Source organism: Stegostoma tigrinum, chromosome 9 (genome assembly GCF_030684315.1).
Source record: "Stegostoma tigrinum isolate sSteTig4 chromosome 9, sSteTig4.hap1, whole genome shotgun sequence".
NCBI lineage: Eukaryota > Metazoa > Chordata > Chondrichthyes > Orectolobiformes > Stegostomatidae > Stegostoma > Stegostoma tigrinum.
In genome coordinates, this window is record NC_081362.1 from 41,620,271 (window position 1) to 41,641,540 (window position 21,270).

Consider the following 21,270-nt stretch of genomic DNA (forward strand, 5'->3'; position numbering starts at 1 on the left):
CCTTCTGACTGCTTCAACGCAAAAGAAGAATGCAAACTAGTAACATTTATCAAAAGCCCTGTCAACACACTGATGCCACAAGCTCACTGCTCTGACTAGATAGACAAAAGAACTGTGTTACTATAAACTTGTTAACAGTCAAATAATAAGTGGTTATCCAGAAGACTAGGAAAGTCCCAGGTCTTTGCAAAGTTAGTTGATTAGAGACAAAATTGGCCTCAGCAATATAGAGAAGAGATAAAGTAGTCAATACTCCCATATTAATTATTCTTGCTTGACAGTGCAAAACAGACAAGATCAGACTAAGATTCAGCTTCAATGGCAAGTCTAGACTAAAATGAAGAATTTTCATCCGACCCTAAACACAATTCAGATTATTCAGGATCAAGATGCAAAATGTTGACAAATCTAGATATTTTATACAGATACAATTTAATAGGCACACCCAAAATGCAGTGTTATGGAAATCCTACATCGGAGGCAGATGCCCCACCTCCAGTTTAAAAGCCTTCCTGTCTTCCCTTTGCTGAATTCAACCCAAACATCAGATGTGAAGTCCTGCCTCCAAGAGTTGCTGGACAATCATGAGAGCTATAATCACTGCTGGGATTATAGGGACTCCCAAAGAGGAGTCAAGGTGCCAAGTGCCCTTGCGAGATTGGAGTTTGAGGAGATCAAAACTGTCAGGCTTCTGTGAGGAGGTTGCAGAAGTCAGGTTCTACAGGACATATGGTAAAGGACAGTTGCAAGGGGAAGGCTCAGATATCTGTGTTTGGGTATGGGGACATTCACACAAGTTGACAAGGGTGCTAGATACCACATGGCCCAGGCAAGCACCAAGACCTTGGGTGGTTAACTAAGGTTTTAAGTGACCAGTAACTGGTCATAAGGACCCCAACTGTCCAATGGATAAGTGGGCTTGTCTCCAAGTTCTGGTAAAACAGTAACTGTGGGTAGATGATGGGCTCAATGTCATCAACACAGCAGTCGATTTTATGCTTCCCTCATAAGTCACCCACTCCTGGGGAAATTGCAAAATTCTTTACCATAGTTAAAAGCTTTGGGTATGAAACATTGCTTATAAAATCTTAAAAGTTTTCTTAATAAAGAAAACATCACAACTGAATACCACAGAATAAGCCGATTAAATATAAAAGCAATGCTATCCTACACCAATCATTATGAACAATACCTCTGTCATCTGGGAGGTATCTGAATTCCATTGATTCACTGACTTGTTGGTCTGAAGGTCTTCGAAGCTGCATTTTCACAGATACAGGCTCAGTAATGTTTGTATTGCAGTATGCAGGTGTGCGAAAGACAATGGCAACTTGTCGATGGACATCAGCTTGTGAAAACGAACCTTTGGCCTCCCAGTTATGAGTGAAAAAACGAACTTCAATATCATCTAAGGACACAAATATTAAGAATTTGTTCAACACAATGTGTAAAAGGATTCTTAAATCCGTGTTATGTTTAACTGTGGTCTATACTTCATGACTAACGTAGAGTTGACCTCATTTGTTTGTTTTAAAATAGATTTTAAGTTTGGCACCCTGTCTCTACATTTTCCCACTACTGATTTCAGGATAAGCTGGTAATGACCCCATTTGTGACTTTGTCTAAGGGCAAATATAATCCAGGGTAAAAGTACTCATCATACATCAAAAAAAAATGTAGCTTCAAGTAAAATTGAAACAATTAAATATTCTAAAGACGTCAGATAAATTATAAAATCTTTAAAAATATATTTCTTGTGCATCTCAGCATTTAGCAATACACAAACATTTCTAGTAAGGTAGCGGCAGAGTAGGATGCTCTAGCTGCTCTTCTGCTCTGCCCGTTCTTTTTCTTTTCATTTAATTTCCCTCTCCCTCTCTCCTGCTGTTTCTTGGCCTCAGACACCTGGCCTCGGCCTCCAAAGCGAGGTTGGTGGAGACACCAGCTCATCAGCGACCAGCAGCAGGAACATCAGCAGCCTGAAGTGGTAACACCAGTGTACAGCAGCTGGACCAGGATTGCCAGTGGCCCAGTGCGGTGTATGGCAGCAGCGGCTTCGTACAAAGCACGGTAGCAGCTAGACTCAGACGATGTGGAGGCCCCCTGCACTGGTCTGCTGTGGATAGCCTCTGGAGAGAGACCATGATGTTTGTCTTTTTAACTTCACTTCTTATTTTTCTGACTTATGATTATACAGCGTGTAGCTGCAATGCAACTTGTTTTTTCTTTATTTCCCCATTCTGTAAATAAGGATTGTACCTAGGCACCTTTGTACCCAAGATGTCACTAATGTGGTGACATAAACTTTTCATTTCAGTACATGTGACAATAAAGTTAATTTAATAATTCTATTCAATTCAGTTCAGATGTTGTTCCTATTATGGACTCTGCAAGCCATGCAGAAGTGTACAATATCCACACGATCGTGGTCTGAGATGAAAGAACCTCATGATTGCCTGTCTTTTCATCCCCCATTCTACAAATTAACAATTTATTTTCTGTAATATCCTTGAATGGAGGTTGATGGTTGGGATTTCAGTCTCCAGAGAGATCGTTGAAACACAAAATGTCATGAGCATCATCATCACGTGTTTTGCCTGAAGGCAAGTCCTTGGCTTAGAGTCTTCCCTGTATCTTGCTATCCTATTCCAATCTTTTCATGTCCTAGAACTTCAATTAATTTTTACACCAATGTCCATTTCCTCATGATGTTCTTGTGCAAGGTCTATCCTTTCCTAACTAAGTTTAGCAAATTGCAAGGGTCACGTGGCCAGAAACATTAACTCTTACTTCTCTCTCTCTCTCTTTCTCTGAGAGTTTTTCCGGCAGTTCTGTTTTTGTAGCAAATGGCTTTCATTTGTTCACTCTCAACACATCATCATTTGCTACTTTTTTATCCACTTGGCCATTAACCTGGTGAAATCTCCTTTAAACCTACATTTCAAAACTATTTGATAAGTTCCATGAAGTTCAACTCTCCCTGCCATATGAAGCACCAATCCATGTCAAGCTCTTTTTACTAGCTTGAGTTGTTCAAGAGGCGATCATGATAGTCAAAGTAGCCTTTAACAAAATATTAGCCTTGTTTATTATATCAACCAACATTACTATCCGGTACCATCAGTGACATTATTTTCAGCAGGAAGGGACCTTCTTGGACACAAAAATTTCAAGCACCGTTAAGCAGAAGTACTACCTAAAAACACAAGGGATTAAATTCGGTTCATTTCGAAAAGGCAAATACCACTGTAGCCTCCTTTTCTTGTCCCTACACCATAACTAGTGGTCGCAGGCTTGCGTCTTTCCAATTTCTCATCTATATACAATCCCCAGTGACTTCATTTGAAAACACAGCATTTGTATCTACATGTTCACTGTTGGCATCAGGAATTTGGATAGCCAATAGCTTGGCCAATCAGATTTGAACTGTCAACCAATCAGCATCCTTTTCTCCTACAGCAGAAATAACTGAACATTTAAAATTTGGCATTCTTGTGTTTGTCCTGATGAATGAAGGATAAAAAGCATCATCAATATATCTCTTTGTTCAGCAATAATCTTTTCACTCTTAAAAATGGTTTGGACTTTGCAATCACATCAGTACTGACCCTGAAGAATGAACAAGATCTGTGACACTTCCCCTATCACGATATTGATTTAATTTAGTTCTGATGATAGCTATCAGGGATCTCTGGTATGCAGAAAGTGAAGCCATGAACAGGCTGAGCAGCCATGCAGGTAGCAAACCCAGAAATTTAAAATAATCAAATTTTAATCATTTTATAGAGAATGAACTAGGTTGGGATTTACACCAACTTAATGCAGGAGCTAACATATAAACAAAACAACTAAAAATATCCAAGATAACAAGGTGTAGAGCTGGATGAACACAGCATGCCAAGCAGCAGAGGGGCAGGAAAGCTGACGTTTCGGGTCAGGACCCTTTTTCAGAAATGAAAACAAAACTCAAAACATCAGATTTCCTGCTCCTCTGATGCTGCTTGGCTTGCTGTGTTCATCCAGCTCTACACCTTGTTATCTCAGATTCTCCAGCATCAACAGTTCCTATTGTCTCTGAAAATATCCAATTTTAATTGTAATCAGTTATAGAATTTGTTATCATGGAGTGATAGAAATGGCACTCCAGACTTGTGAAATTTGCTTTACAGGATCAGAGAGGCAATTCAGCAGTAATAACGGTTTAGTGCTATTAAAAGCTAAACTGCACCTCATTTAACAAGGTACAGCATTTTTAAACAGTAAGAGTAATGCATAAAAAGTTAAAGTTCATACCAAATGGCTGATTTTACACCGATTGCATCAATTAAAACTGTGCAGAAGGGATATACTTTCAAGCACATTTCACACGTTTTACACTTAGCTTTCAATTTCACAAGTAACAACAGCAATAGTTTTCACTGTGATTACAAATACAAGATCTCAGCCATTAATCAGAACCATGTACATTGTCCTTCTCAATGATCTTTTTACGTTAACTATTTCCAAAACTTTATTACTCCAAGTTTAAAATAAAAATCCCCTAACATTTCTCTAACCCTATGGTAAGTTGTTTGAATGCCAAATGTTTAACATATCCTGATCAGATGTTAAATTCAATTAGGTTGTTCAGGAACTTCCTTTCCAAAATCTTTCTTGGAAACTTCAATCTCTTGACAGTCTACAGGTTTCATTGCACATTTTTTTAGCCTTTTGAATCTACAAACAGCCTCAATCCGAATATCACTGGAAGGATTTGTCTGTATTTATGTTCTCAAGTACCCTGGTGACAGAAATACAGGAAAGGTGTGATGCTAGAATTAAAATTAGTGTGCATTAATGCTCACAGGCATCTAAATGCCAGCACTGAGGTGATGTAGACATGAAAGATAACACATCAACATCCACATCCAAATTTTATTCTTAGTTAATACAATTTCAGATATTCATGGTCCAGAGTTGTGTAAATCTAATGGAACAATCCCTCGAAATTCACTCTGGATCCTAGTAGCACTGCATACCAAAAATGATGGAAGTCCATTTAGTAAGACCAATTTAGTAATATTCTCTATCAAGTTGCACTGAAATCATGTGATACAACAAAAAAAAGTACCATTTCAACTTTCCACAAACATGTGAAATAACCATACAGTTAAAAAAATCTGATCCCAGTCAATATTTCTGATTATGGGCCATTTAACCTCCCAAGAGAAATGAAAAGATATATCAACAACTCAGGGCAACTGGAGAAGGAAGGATGTTAAATATAGTCACCAGTCCTTTTAGATGACTGAATAAATTCACAGTTTTCTTCATCTTCATAATAAATTAAAGCAACACAATTTTAAAAACCTGAAAACGATGGATTACCTTTTTGAACTTTGTCACACAGTAGAAAGATTTCATCTCCTCCCTTAACTGTTCCTGTGTTCTTGTTTACACGACAAATCTTCAGTTCTGCTGTGTTTGGTGCCCCTGCAAACCCAAAATGCATTGAAAATACTGATTGCTCTAAACAAAACTTTACAGAATTCTTAGCTTTCATCTTACTACATCTGTACTATTTGTTTCCTTTCTTACTTCCCTTCCTTCCAAATAAAATGCAAATCACTCACTGGATAGTATATATTTTCAGTTAAATCCTGGTAGCTCAGCTCTGGAAGGCACTGACTCCTTTTGTGAAATGGGGTTCACTGGTGCTCTCTAATAATTTATCTAAACAGCCATTATTCATGTATGGCCATTGACATTCGAAAATGCAGACAGCATTGACATTTAACCTCAATTTTTATTTACTTTACACAAAAATGCTTTTTGACAAGACAACCAGGCTAACACAGTGTCACTACATAATGAAAAGAAGATTAATTTGTATTCTCTAATTCAGTCTACTTGTAGCGCCTGTTAGGCAACCCAGCTGAAGTTTTGCGTTCAATAGCAAATAAACCTTGAGCGTTTTCTCGTCTGTATGGCTCAGAGTTCTTAGAGGATTGTGGCTACAAACTGTGGATATATGGAGATCCTTACTTTCTCCTACTGTGAATTATACCTTTAGACTATAGAATTTAAAGTAATTTTGCAGAAAAAAAATTTTTCTTGTCTTACTAGATTTGTCATTTTCAACATACTCACAATTCAATTAGTCCTATCTTTGTTTATTGAAAGATCAACTAGAGATCATGTAGTCTTTTCCCATTCTATACACCCCACATATCACGGACTACTGCCTCCTTCAGTTTTAATACAGCACTCAGAGTCCCATTTTTGGTTTCATGCTTTTTGGCTTCATAAAGTCTTAATTGCACATGAGGCCAGTTGACCCATCATGTCCAAAAAAAGCACAGGACAACTTCAGTTCCTGTCCATATTCTCAACAGTCATGCAAGATGTCAATGGTGCTATCAGGTTGCACTTATTTAACAATAACTTACTCGCTGGCCATTAGTTTGGGTTCCATCAGGCCCACTTAACACTTCACCCAGAACTCAAAAAGGGGAAACAAGGGTGACTCATTTGACTCATGACACACAATCACCTTCAGAAGCTTCATAGAGTCATTCAGCATGGAAGAACATAGAACATTACAGCACAGTACAGGCCCTTCGGCCCTCGATGTTGTGCCGACCTGTCAGACCGATCTCAAGCCCATCTAACCTACACTATTCCATGTACGTCCATATGCTTATCCAATGATGACTTAAATTTATCTAAAGTTGGCGAATCTACTACCGTTGCAAGCAAAGCATTCCATTCCCTTACTACTCTCTGAGTAAAGAAACTACCTCTGACATCTGTCCTATATCTTTCACGCCTCAATTTAAAGCTATGCCCCCTCGTGCTTGCCGTCACCATCCTAGGAAAAAGGCTCTTCCTATCCACCCTATCTAACCCTCTGATTATTTTATATGTTTCAATTAAGTCACCTCTCAACCTTCTTCTCTCTAATGAAAACAGCCTCAAGTCCCTCAGCCTTTCCTCATAAGACCTTCCCTCTATACCTGGTAACATCCTAGTAAATCTCCTCTGCACCCTTTCCAAAGCTTCCACATCCTTCTTATAATGCGGTGACCAGAACTATACACAATACTCCAAGTGCGGCCGCACCAGAGTTTTGTACAGCTTCACCGTAACTTCCTGGTTCCGGAACTCGATCCCTCTATTAATAAAAGCTCAAACACTCTATGCCTTCTTAACAGCCCTGTCAACCTGGGTGGAAACTTTCAAGGATCTGTGTACATGGACACCAAGATCTCTCTGCTCATCTACACTACTAAGAATCTTACCATTAGCCCTGTACTTTGCCTTCTGGTTACTCGTACCAAAGTGCATCACCTCACACTTGTCTGCATTAAACTCCATTTGCCACCGCTCAGCCCAGCTCTGCAGCTTATCTATGTCTCTCTGCAACCTACAACATCCTTCGTCACTATCCACAACTCCACCGATCTTAGTGTTGTCTGCAAATTTACTAACCCATCCTTCTACGCCCTCATCCAGGTCATTTATAAAAACGACAAACAGCAGTGGACCCAACACCGACCCTTGCGGTACACCACTAGTAACTGGTCTCCAGGATGAACATTTCCCATCAACTACCACCCTCTGTCTTATTTCAGCAAGCCAATTTCCGATCCAAACTGCTATATCTCCCACAATTCCATTCCTCCGCATTTTGTACAATAGCCTATTGTGGGGAACCTTATTGAATGCCTTGCTGAAATCCATATACACCACATCAACCGGTTGACTCTCATCTACCTGTTTGGTCACCTTCACAAAGAACTCAATAAGATTTGTGAGGCACAACCTTCCCTTCACAAAACCGTGCTGACTATCCCTAATCAATTTATTCTTTTCTAGATGATTATAAATCCTATCCGTTATAACCTTTTCCAACACTTTACCAACAACAACCACCAACAACGGAAGCCGACACTTCAGTCCAATCAGTCCGCACCGAACATAAACTAAACTAGTCCCACCTGCATAATCCTAGCCCATATCCCGCCAAACGTTTCCTATTCATTATTCCATCCAAAAGTCTTTTAAACATTGTAATGATATCCACATTCACTACTTCATCAGGAAGTTCAATCCATTGGCACACCACCCTCCATCTAAAAAAAAAGTCTCATATTTCTTAAAACTCTCTCCTCTCACCTTAAAAAAGTGCCCTCTAGTCTTGAAAATCCCCACCTTAGGGAAAACTCACTAACATCAACTCTTTCTATACCTCTTACAGTTGTATAAACTTCTATCAGGTTACCTCTCAGCCTCTTACATTCCAGTGATAAAAGTTCCACCTCATCCAACCGTCCCTTAGAATTCAAACCTTCCACGCCTGGCAACATCCTAGTAAATCTCTTCTGAACCCTCTCCAACTTAATAATATCCTTCCTATAACTGGAAGAACTAGAGACAGTATTCCAGAGGAGGCCTCACCAATGTCCTGTGCAACTTCAAAATAACGTCCCAACTCCTTCATCCAAACGACTGAGCAATGAAGGCAAGTTTGCAAACGTCTTTTTAACCAACCATTTTGCCTACATGTGATGCAAACTTTAAAGAATTACGCACCTGCACCCCTAGGTCCCTCTGTTCTACAACACTACCCAAGGCCCTACCATAAAATGTATAAGCCTTGTTCTTCTCTGTTATACCAAACTGCAACACCTTGCATTTTTCCAAAGTGAACCCATCTGCCAAATTTCAGCCTATTGACCCATTTGATCAAGATCCCTTTGTAATCTTAGAAAGCTTTCTTCATTGTTCACAATACCACCAATCTTGGTGTCATCTGCAACATGCTAACCATGCCTTCTAGATTGTCATCCAAATCATTTAAGTAAATGACAAACAAAACAGGATACAGAACTGATCCCTGTGGAACACCGCTGGTCACTGGCCTCCAGCCTGAAAAGCAACCCACCACCATTTAGACAATAGATGCAGGAGTAGGCCATTCGGCCCTTGATTTGTCTGTCTCCTGCTGTTAAGCCAATTATGTATCCAATTAGCAAGCTCACCTTGAATCCCACATGACATAACTTACTAATTAGTCTACCATGCAGAATCTTGGCAAAGGCTTTACTAATATCCAAATAAACAATGTCTATGGCTTTGCTATCAATGACCTTTTTGGCATCTTCCTGAAAACACTCAATCAAATTTGTGAGACATGATTTTCCTCGCACAAAGCCATGCTGACTATTCCAAATGAATCTTTGCCTCTCTAAATGTCCATAAATCCATACTTTTATAATTACCTCCAACAATTTATCTATATACAAAGTCAGACTCAAGGTCCACAGATCCCCAGTTTCTCCTTACAACCTTTCTGATACAAAAGGTCCAACATTGGCCACACTCCAGTCAGCAGGCACCTCACCCTTAATTATAGATGATGCAAGTATTTCTGCAAGGCCTCTTGTAATTTTCTCCCTTACTTCCCACAACATTCTGGGATACATTAAATTAGATCCTGGAGATTTACCACCTTGATATTCTCTAAGACTTCCTGAACTTCCTCTTCTAAAATGTGAACTGTTTTTAAAACATCAAAGTTTATTTCTCTGCATTCTCTTGGCTCCATTTCTTTCTCCACAGTAAAACCTGATGCAAAATATTCATTTAGTTTCTCTCCTATCTCCAGGGGTTCAACACAGAGATGACATTCTTGAGCTTTAAGAGACCCTACCGTCCTTCTAATCATCCAGTTGCTCTTAATGTATTTGTAGAATTTCTCAGTATTGGCAGATAAGGTCAAGGGTAATCCAATCTCATTTCCCCTCTTTGTCTTCCTGATTTCTCTCTTAAGAATGCCCCTACATTCTTTATATTGATTAAGACAGATTCAATTGAAGCAAACTGTCTGTATCTAAAAAAAAACCCCTTTTATTCTTGACGATAACCTCAATACCTTTATTTATCCATTGTTCTTTAATCTTACCAGCTGTACTCTTCACTCTAACAGGAACAATATGCCTCTGAATTCTTATCATCACACGCTTGAACGTCTCCCAAAAGTGGATATGTTTAGCAACATTAGTGATTTTTCAGCTATCATGTCTGAATGCAGCAAGACCTGGACAAGACTCAGGTTTACGTTGGTAAATGGCAAGTAACACTTGCACCACTCAAATTCCAGGCAATGACCATCTTCTACAAGGCAAAATTCAACCATTATCCCTCAACATTCAATGGCATTACCATTGCTCAACCCTGCACTATCAATATTCTGGCAGTCACAGCTGGTCAGAAAACGAAAAAGTTATATAGAAATCTGTTGCTGCAAAAGCATGTTGTTAGAGGATGGGAATTCTATGACGAACAACTCACCGACTGACATCTCAAAACTTGTCCACCATCTACAAGGCACAAGTCAGGACTGAGGTCAAATATTCACCACTTGCCTCTATAAGTGTAACTTTAACACATACTCAAGAAGCATAACATCATCTAGGTTATCGTATTCCATTTGACTGACACCCTATCTAGCACCTTAAAAATTCACTGCCTCCACCACAGACACAGTGGCAGCAGTGTATAGCATCTACTGCCCATATTTATGATATAGTCAATGCACTAGGATAGGTGATCAGCAATATAGTTTTTGAAACTCACTGTTATCATATATCGGATTTGAGACAACCGGTGGAAGAGCTCTTGAGAAGCTGCCATGCTCATCAGGAAGAAACACCTGGAAACACAATCTCACCACATTCAGGTCAATGTCTTCTATCTGAAGCAACTGCTCCTGTGTAACTGAAATAAAACAAATAGCACTAAAATATATCAAATCAGGAAACAGAAGAATTTTTAGAAAATAGTGGAAAGTTGGCACATTGATATTCTGACACATTATTCCATGGTCTGGTTATGACACGGCTTTACAGCTATTTCTTAGAGAGGATCTGAACTGCATTTCAATGTTCTTCTTTTCACATAAAAATAAGACCTCTTTTCTGCTTGTTAAGGGATGTGTCTTCATTGCAGGCAGCAATAATTGCAACAGGCTAAGATTGGTATATTTTCTGCATACAAAGGTGCCTCCTCTTGCACCATACATGCTGAATCTAAGGATACACTAGAGTATTACTTGCTGTAGGAAAGTGAGAATGGACAGCAGCTGAAACTGTTGTGGTGGGGGTAGAGGGGGGAGAGATGGGTTTCATTGAAATCTTTTAAATGTACAAGGATAGTAAGTACTCCTACCTCAATTTTTGTTTAAAAAAAAGAATAATGCAATTAATTAATTTCATCCAGTTTAATTCTGATTTGAATTAATATTGCAAAATAAATATAGTTTCATCAGTGAAATAAAAGTTAACATTCTGTTCAATGACAAGCTACTTTGGAAGGCCAACAACCCATTTGCAAAGTGTCAAGCATTTACAAACCACTAAGAACAAAAACAATATATAGTCTTTCTTTGTGAGTTTAATCTGAATACATACATTGCAACGTACCACTCAATATATACTACATTTATATAAACCATAACAATATGAATACGTACATTATAATATAGCTAAATAAGCGGCTAATATCAGACAATACTAAGCTACACAACTGAATAATGATCACCACCTCAAGACTGACATATAACAGCACCAAACTCAAACAATCTTCAACTATGCCTCACAACAAAGTCGCAGAGCCTGTTAAGGTCAAACCATAAATGAGGTTACACTTCCTTTTGAATAACGTTGCAGCTAAACGTAAAAATTGTTGTCACAGCCGAGTCATTCCACCTTCAGTTGTGAGTAGGCAATGTTGATACCCACTCAATGTATTTTTTCGTGGCTAATTTCAAACGAATCTACACAAAAAGAGGAACACCTTCTGCTAATGTCAACAGATTTTTTTCAAATCCAAAAAAAGGTCAGCTGCACAGAATTTCACATTCAGGTTTGAAAAGAACATTTTCATAAACTCTGCTTGTATAACCAAAATTTCTCATGCAATGTAGTGAACTATGTTGACATTTACAGGTCTTATTATTTGCATCACCAATTATAAAATACAGATTAATGATGTATTTCTGTGATGTCAATGCAAATAAAATGAACCAGTGCAGGTTTTAAGTTTACAAAGTTCAGCCATTGAACTTCACAACGATTCTTATCAAGCCTACTAAAGAAACAAAACAATACTGTAAGTGATAGGTTACATTCTCGCAACTTTGCACTAACTAAAACATACAGAACATTTTAGGACACCAGTGGAAAAATAAACCAGAGGATTTAACATACAAATTAAAATAAGGAGCAGGCCATTCAGCCCCTTGAGCCTGCTCCATTCAGTAAGATTATGGCTGATTCATTCCTAAATGTGGTAACTCCACATTTTTGCAGGCACCTAATAAGCTTTCAGGCTTTGTTTAATCAAGAATCTACATAACTTTGCCCTAAAAATAAGCAAGTATTTTGTTCCCACCATCTTTCGATGACAAGAATTTCAAGGCTCAAGGTCCTTTGAGACAGAAAAGAAAAAAAATCACTCGTCTTGGGTATGCTTTAAATTTGGAATAGGGATTCCTACTTCTATATTCTTCTACAAGAGGAAATATCCTTCCGACATGGCCCCTTTAAGACCTCTCAGGATCTTGCATGTTTCAATCAAATCCACTGTTGCTCTTCTGAAACTCCAGTAAATACAAGCCTAGCCTGTCCAACCTTTCCTCATCACACAACCTGCCCATTCAATGTTTTAGTTAAGTGAACCTTCACTGAACTGTTTCCAATGCATTTGCATTCTTCCTTAAGACGACTAATACCATACACAGTACTCCAGATAACTGAAGCATACTTTCACCAACATTTGTACTGAATTCCCCTTGCAATGAATGACAACTTTCTATTAACTTTCCTAATTGTTTACTGTATCTGTATGCTAACCTTTTGAAAGTCATGCATTAGGACAATAAGATGCCTCTGCAATCTCTTACAATTTTAGATAATATGCATTACTATCTTTGCTGCCAAAATAGACATTATTATGTTTCCAATATTATACATCATTTGCTAGATCTCTGACTACTCACTTAACACAACTATATTCTTTAATAGCCAGTCATTTCCACAACTTAGTTTCCTATCTACTTTAATACCATTAGCAAATTTAGCAAATATATCTTTGGCCTCTTCATCTAAGCCCTTTTTACAACTTGTAAAAAGTTGAGTCCTGAGCACTGACCCCTCTGACACACCAATCCTTACATCTTGATAACCAGAAAATGAGTCATTTATGCCTACTCTCTTCTTCCTGTTGGCTGATCAAACTTCCATTCATTCCAATGTTACCCATAACGCCATCTGCCTCTGTTTTCCTCAATAACTTTTGGTGTGGAACCTGATCAAATGTCTTCTGGAAGTCTAAGTCCATTGGTTCACCTTTATCCACAACACGTTATTTCATCAAAGATCAATAAAGTTGATTAAACATGATTAAAACGTGTAGAGCTGGATAAACATAGCAGGCCAAGCAGCATCTTAGGAGCAGGAGGGTGACGTTTCGGGTCGGGACCCTTCTTCAAAAAAATGGGGGAGAGGAAGGGGGCTCTGAAATAAATAGGCAGAGAGTGGGAGGTGGATAGAAGATGTATAGAGAAGATAGGTGGAGAGCAGACAGACGGGTCAAAGAGGCGGGGATAGAACCAGTAAAGGTGAGTGTAGGTGTGGAGGCAGGGAAGAGATAGGTCAGTCCAGGGAGGACGGACAGGTCAAGGGGGCGGGATGAGGTTAGTAGGTAGGAGATGGGCGTGGGTTTTGAGGTGGGAGGAGGGAGTAGGTGGGATGAAGGACAGGTTAGGAGGCAGGTGCAAGCTGAGCTGGTTTTGGGATGCGGTAGGGGGAGGGGAGATTTTGAAGCTTGTGAAGTCCACATTGATACCATTGGGCTGCTGGGTTCCCAAACGAAATGAGGTGCTGTTTCTGCAACCTACGGGTGGCAACGTTGTAGCACCTGAGGTGGCCCAGGATGGACATGTCGTCCAAGGTGTGGGAGGGGAGAGTTGAAATGGTTCGTGACTGGGAGGTGCAATTGTTTAGTGCGAACCGAGTGTAGGTGTTCTGCAAAGCGGTCCTCAAGCCTACGCTTGGTTTCCCCAATGCAGAGGTGGCCACAACAGGAACAGCAGATGCAGTATACCAAATTAGCAGATGTGCAGGTGAACATCAGAGTCACAGGCAGCGTGGTCACTCCTGAAAGCAGATAAGGGTGGGGAGGGAAAAAAATGTCTTTGGTGGTGGGGTCGGATTGCAGGTGGCAGAAGTGTCGAAGATTAATGCGTTTGATCCGGATGTTGGTGGGATGGACAAGGGGGATTCTGTTTTGGCTGTTATTGCGGGGAGGGGTTGTGAGGGATGAATTGCGGGAAATGTGGGAGACACGGTCGAGGGCATTCTTGAACACTGAGGGGGTGGGGGGAGGTTCGGTCCTTGAAAAACGAGGACATTGGAGATGTATGAGAGTGAAATGACTCCCTTGTCCGCTCCCACACTCCCCTCCGGCCCCACCACACCTGGCACTTTTTCCGTGCAGCAAGTGCTACAACTGCCCCTTCACCTCCCCCCTCACCCCCATCCCAGGCCCCAAAAAGACTTTCCACATCAAGCAGATGTTCACGTGCAATTCTGCTGATGTGGTATACTGCATCTGCTGTTCCCGTTGTGGCCTCCTCTACATCAGAGAAACCATTCGGAAGCTTGGGGACTGCTTTGCAGAACACCTCCGCTCGGTTCACACTAAACAACTGCACCTTCCAGTCGCGAACCATTTCAACTCCCCCTCCCATTCCTCAGATGACATGTCCATCCTGGGCATTCTGCAATGCCACAACGATGCTAACCGAAGGTTGCAGGAACAGCAACTCATATTCCACTTGGGAACACTGCAGCCCAATAGTATCAATGTGGACTTCACAGGCTTCAAAATCTTCCCTCCCCCTACCGCATCCCAAAACCAATCCAGCTCATCCCCGCCTCCCTAACCTGTCCTTCTTCCCACCTACACCCTCCTCCCACCTCAAGCCCCAACCCCATCTCCTACCTACTAACCTCATCCCATTCCCCCCCCTGGACTGACCAAACTACACTCACCTTTACTGGCTCCATCCCCGCCCCTTGGACTTGTCTGTCTCCTCTCCAACTATCTTCTCCTCTACCCATCTCCTATCCACCTCCCCTTCTCTCCCTATTTATTTCAGAGCCCTCTTCCCCTCCCCCATTTCTGAAGGGTCTCGGCCCAAAACATCTGCCTTCCCGCTCCTAAGATGCTGTTTGGCCTGCTGTGTTCATCCAGCTCTACACCTTGTTATCTCAGATTCTCCAGCATCTGCAGTTCCTACTATCTCTGATTAAACATGATGTTGCTTTCTCACAACCATGCTTATTCTGCCTAATTACTTTGAATATTTCTAAGTGTCCTGATATACCAACATTCATAATAGATTCTAAATTTTTCCTAACAGCAAATGTTAAGCTGACTTTTTCTATTTTTTGACTTCCTTTTTGAATTAAAGAAATTACACTCACTATTTTCCAATCTAATGGAACCTCCTTGTACCTAGGGAATTTCAGAAAAACACATCACCCATTTTGTTAGCCATTAGTTTCCTAGCATGAAGTTCATCAGGACCCTGGAAGCTTGTCAGCCCCCAGCTGGAATCCTTTGTTTAGTATATATCCCAAGTGATTATAATTTTCTTGAGATACTCCCTTCCATTTACTCTTTTGCCACTAATTTTACGTTTTATCTTAATTAATTCTCAGCTACAGTAATATAGCAATTTAGAGACATGAATGCAAGAATATACTTAAATTGGCTTGGTGGCTCAGTGGTTAGCCCTGTTGCCTCACAGCGCCAGGAAACAGGGTTCAATTCCACCCTCTGGCAACTGTCCATGTGGAGTTTGCACATTCTCCGTGTCTGCGTGGGTTTCCTCTGGGTGCTCTGGTGTCCTTCCATAGTCCAAAGATGTGCAGACTAGGTGGATTGACCATGCTGAAGTGCCCAAAATGTTCAGGGATGTGTAGATTAGCGGGGTTATGCAGGATGGGTCTGGGTGGGATGCTTTGAGGTTCAGTGCGGATTTCTTGGGCCAAAGGGCCTGTTTCTACACTGAAGGGATTCTGTGATGTAGATCTAATCAAAAACTGGTATATTGTATAAATGCAAAATGATAGCAATTCATAAAACTCAGTGTAACAAAACATTTGTCCTACGTATTTGCAGCCAAGTATATTTTCTTGGAGGGAAGAACTATTTTAAGAAAGAAACAAACTAATGAATGAATAGGAACTTTTAAAAATATTTCTGCATGCTAAGTGAAAACTGCAAAAGTTTAGTTACGCAATTGTGAATACACAAAATAATGCTTAAAACAGACCGTTAGCACTTTTATTTTCATTAGCCCCTCACCCTTTTATTTCCGAGTCACACAATAATTTGTAGGCAAATGTCACACTGGTAGTGGATGAGCCATGTTTTTGTTTCAATTGCTGCATTTCTCAAATTAGATAACTTATACCAGAAAGCTCATCCTGTCCATGCAAACTCAATATCCCTCTCAGCCCACAGCATCCCTACCCCCTTCCAAGTCTACAACGATTAACTTCAAACTCAAACTTTTGTTACCCCATTGCTTGAAGTTGAAAGAAAGTGGTCAAAGTTAATAATCCTCTGACTGCTTTGAATTTGCTGTGGGGAAAGTACCAAGCCCCTCCATTCAGCATCATCCATAAATGACAAGAGCTGAAAACTGAACATCTGCATAGGAAACAGTGGGGGCAAATTCATGTCCCTGTGTGACAGAGTCATGCATGTCCTGTTTTTATAATGGAGGTCTAAACAAGCTTCCCAGTAATATAATAAGGGAGTTGTGCTGGACTGTCTCATGAAATTGATTCTTAAAAATTAAAATTTAAAATAAATCCTGCAAGGAAGATGTCACTAACGGTTTTGGTCAAAAGGTGAAGTACAGAATCAAGTGACCTATTCCTGAGCTATATCTGGAAATAAATTTTAAAAAAATCCAAAAAATTCTCTAATGTGGACATTAGATTTTCTGAACAGTAACTGATGCAGTCTGGGATTTTAAACTATTGGCATGCAACAGCTAATTGTTCTATATTAAACGCCAACATTAATGAGAGTGTTCTCTATAATGTCCTTACTAAGCACATCATTAAGTACAACTTTCCACTTGTAAGATCTAGCTATTGTTCACACAAATGAGGTGAATAACTTCTGCCTGAAATAGCTGAGGGTTTCATCTGAATGGAACTTTCCAGTGTTCCCACCAAAATTCTCAATTACAAAATGGACTTCTAGGGTCACTGGCTTCCAATTTATGCCAATGAGTGTTTCAGCAGCTGGACCTGAAAATTAAGACCTCAGGTCAATCATTTTTCAATGAAGTTCCTCCTGTTTTCTTCCAATTACTGACTATCTCTGGGCAAGTGCACAATATTTTTTTTTTCTGTACATTTGTATAAACTCACAAAATTAGTGGACTTTTAAAAATGATGGGTTCCTGATTGGAGGTGAGGGGAACATTATCTTTCCCTTGTGCCAATTCCATTCCACAATCCTGATCCGGAACCATTTTTTAAAGAAGCCAGTTTGGGAGCAGCTTTATGACAGCAGTCAATTTCTATTAAGAAGGCTATTAAAGCAATATTCCTACATTAACATGGCGTTTCAGCTGGCAATGCAAATTACCCTTGTTTGTCCAGGCCAACATGGTGAAAGCATGGGATGATTGGCTGAAACTTTACAAATCATGATGCACAGGTCTAGAGCAAATCCTGCGAGATCCAAACTTGAATCTAGCTCATCTGTCTGATTAGCAACCTCTTTTTAAAAGTTCAAACCAATGCGATCGGTGTTTTTTTAAAAAAATAGCAGCATTATATTTTGTAGGAATATTAGGAACTGCAGATGCTGGAGAATCTAAGATAGCAAGGTGTAGAGCTGGATGAACACAGCAGGCCAAGCTGCATCAGAGGAGCAGGAAAGCTGACATTTCAGGCCTAGACCCTTCTTCAGAAATAATATTTTACAGTAGTTCTATTGGTCAATAGCACAAATGCAATCAATTTAGCCTAACAGTAGTCAAGTCTGCAGGATGGATAAGCATGAAGAACAATCTCATTTTCAGAAACTGAGATTCGGGGAGTCATTAAAGTCTGGGCTATGTTTTCGTATGTGGGATTCTAAATGAAGGAAATACAGGACTTTTACAGCAATAAGTGGTTAGAGTATCAATACTCAGTTGTTTGGATAATACTAATCTTCTAGTGGAACGTGCTGAGTAACCAAAAAGAATATACAATAGAACAGCCAGGAAAACATATGCAAGTAAAAGATCCCATTTTCAGACATATACCTTGAGTAGAAAGAAGAAATAGAAGAATGATATTAGTCTCATCTAGAAGTTTCTTAAGACTTGTTTGGTGCGCATTATAGGTTAAGATAATATGTTGGTTGCACCTTAAATCGGGGATGGGACAAAGATATGGTGATTTATTTTATACGACAGCCTTCATATTTAAAGTAGTAAGTTTTTTGGAAATCTGTATCAAAATATTTGCTTTTAATTACATTTTTAAATAATTTTACATTCTTATAGTAAAGTACAAATTAAAATAGTACTCATTGCAGCACTCCCAAAATGTTATATTCAAAGTGATTTTGGAATCTACTGAGCGTGAAATGTCATTCATCAATTCCCCTTCAAAATTTCATGTCAAATGCAAAATATTTATAAACCAACTGCACATCAATTTTTAAAATGCTGAAAACTCGAACTTCCACAAAAGTGGTTTTAATTACAATCTGTGCCATTTTAGGAGGAAACCAGATAGAAGCTACACTTCCTCTTCTATTATTTTTGAGTAATAGATCCTTTATGCCTTTATTAAAATGTCAATTGCAAACAATTTAAAAAGTAAATGCCATAGAATTACAGAGAATTAACCTGCTAACAAACCTAATATGATAATGAAACAGATTCCCTTTAGATCATTACAGTTCACATTTAGTTTTACTATAGACAGTAAAATAAATTTCAGACCTGTGGCTCATTTCCTGTACTCAGTTCCCTTTTAGACACCGCAGTTTCACAGAAATAAGCTTCCGAATATGCACTTGCTGCATAATTACAATCAAAAAGGTTCATGCAGCAAAACCCTCAGTTCATGCAGTTCAAATTCAGGAACTGTTCATTGTGCTGTTCTAGCAACTCCATCCGATTTTCAAAATGCACATATTTTAGAGTAAAACTGATCCCTCCAACTAACATTATAACATTTACCACAAAGTTTAACAGTCATACATGATGTGATAAGAAACTAGATTCTTCTTCACAATATTCACACTGGATGTCTCTTCATATGATTATTTTAAGACATGTTCTTTAGTTGTATGAACAAAGGAACAAGTCATCAGACCACACACAGATACTAATTGATCTACTGTAGCAATGCATATAGTTGGAGAATGAAATGAATTTCATCTCATTGAATGAGCAGTAAATCTGGTGAAATGAATTACCCGCTCATTACAGAACATGACATATCAATATCAGTGAAATGGAAAGTGGTAGGGAGATTAAACTCAGCCAGAATACTGCCTATGTGATAAAGGTGAAAACACATTTCAGACTGTAAACAGAAGTGTCACTTAAAAGCAGGGTAATTGGGTTGACCATTTTTCTTACGCCCCTACTAAATGGTGCAAAATTATGGGTCTGCTACAGGTGTGCCGTAACAAAGCTCTGGAATTCTTCCAAAAGATGTCCAAGGTTTAGTGAAGAAAATTTGACAGTAAAGGAAAAATGACAAACAATGAAGCCTTTCATCGTATATGGCTGAACTGCTTAGAGATAACCCTTTGAAAAATTAGAATAGCACAGACATGCCATGTCCCCCACATGAATATTCAGAGAATGCAAAAATTGATTTCAATATGGAACTGTTTCAGGGAAAATGACAAAGTAGTCAGTACAAATGATAGAAAGGTCAACCTAAAAATTAAGGCTTACAACTTCTGCAATGTAGATTCAGATCTCTTTGGAAAACATGGCAAACAAGTGGCCTATATGGAGGCAAGCCCTGAAATTAGGATCACCATATTTAGAAAATCATCAATGACAAACCCACTGTATCCAATTTACCCACAGGAAGGCCAGAAATAGTGCAGCTGCAGAGGCTATTCCAAACACAACACTGATGGCACTCCTCTACATTGGGAAACGAAGCGTAAACACGGTGTCCACTTCGCAGAACATCTATACTCTGCTCGCAAAAAAGACCAAGCTACCTGTTGCCTGCCACTTTAACACACCACCCTGCTCCCTGGCCAACATCTCAGTCTCTGGCTTGTTGCAGTGTTGCAGCAAAGCTCAATGCAAGCTGGAAGAACACCTCATTTTTCACTTGGGGTCCCTACAGCTCTCGGTCTCAATATCGAGTTCAATAATTTTAGGGCCTAAACTCACCCATGTCCTATGCCCCTACCCCACACACTAGGCCTCGTTATCACACAGCGTGCCATTACAAACTACCTACTGTTAGTCACTAACAGTCCCCATTACCAACTATTCACCCTTCTAGCTAGATTGTTATCAACTCCTTTGTCTATCCAAGTGGCCTTCTCTCTCTTTGGGCTCTATCCTATCATTTACTCTCTACCCCATTCCTCTCCCTATTTCTGTATCTAAACCAACATTTTCCCAGCTACCATCAGTTCTAAGGAAGGGTCACTGGGCCCAAATCCTTAACTCTGATTTTTTTTCTTCAGACGTGCTGCCAGACCTACTGAGCTTTTCCAGCAACTTCTGTTTTTGTTCCCGTGGCTATTTGTGCTAATTCCACATCAGACTCTATTGTCATGCAGGATTTACAGAAGATAACAAACTTGAACAATGAGGAAACTACACATAATCCCAAGAATGTCGGCACTTGGATCAGGCCACATCGACATATTGAGTATCCACTTTATAGTATCTTCTTCAATATGACATTTCCATTTTAAATTCCTGCATCCACATATAAAAAAAGGAGTCTGCCTAATTATATGTATCCTGGGTGAGTGATAATGGGAACTGCAGATGCTGGAGAATCCAAGATAATAAAATGTGAGGCTGGATGAACACAGCAGGCCCAGCAGCATCTCAGGAGCACAAAAGCTGACGTTTCGGGCCTAGACCCTTCATCAGATGAAAGGTCTGGGCCCGAAACATCAGCTTTTGTGCTCCTGAGATGCTGC

At 39.6% G+C, this 21,270-nt stretch overlaps 1 protein-coding gene across 3 annotated transcripts in view; it reads right to left on the reverse strand.

Moving 5' to 3' along the window:
* rel (v-rel avian reticuloendotheliosis viral oncogene homolog) overlaps nucleotides 1–21,270 on the reverse strand; it is a 56,237-nt gene that overhangs the window by 9,624 nt on the left and 25,343 nt on the right. For all 3 annotated transcript variants that reach the window (XM_048535467.1, XM_048535468.1, XM_048535470.2), the window contains exons 6-8: nucleotides 10,621–10,761; nucleotides 5,368–5,472; nucleotides 1,193–1,408 (exon numbers count right to left, since the gene is read on the reverse strand). In XM_048535467.1, coding sequence (XP_048391424.1) covers nucleotides 1,193–1,408; nucleotides 5,368–5,472; nucleotides 10,621–10,761 — 462 coding nt within the window. The remainder of the gene's footprint in view (nucleotides 1–1,192; nucleotides 1,409–5,367; nucleotides 5,473–10,620; nucleotides 10,762–21,270) is intronic.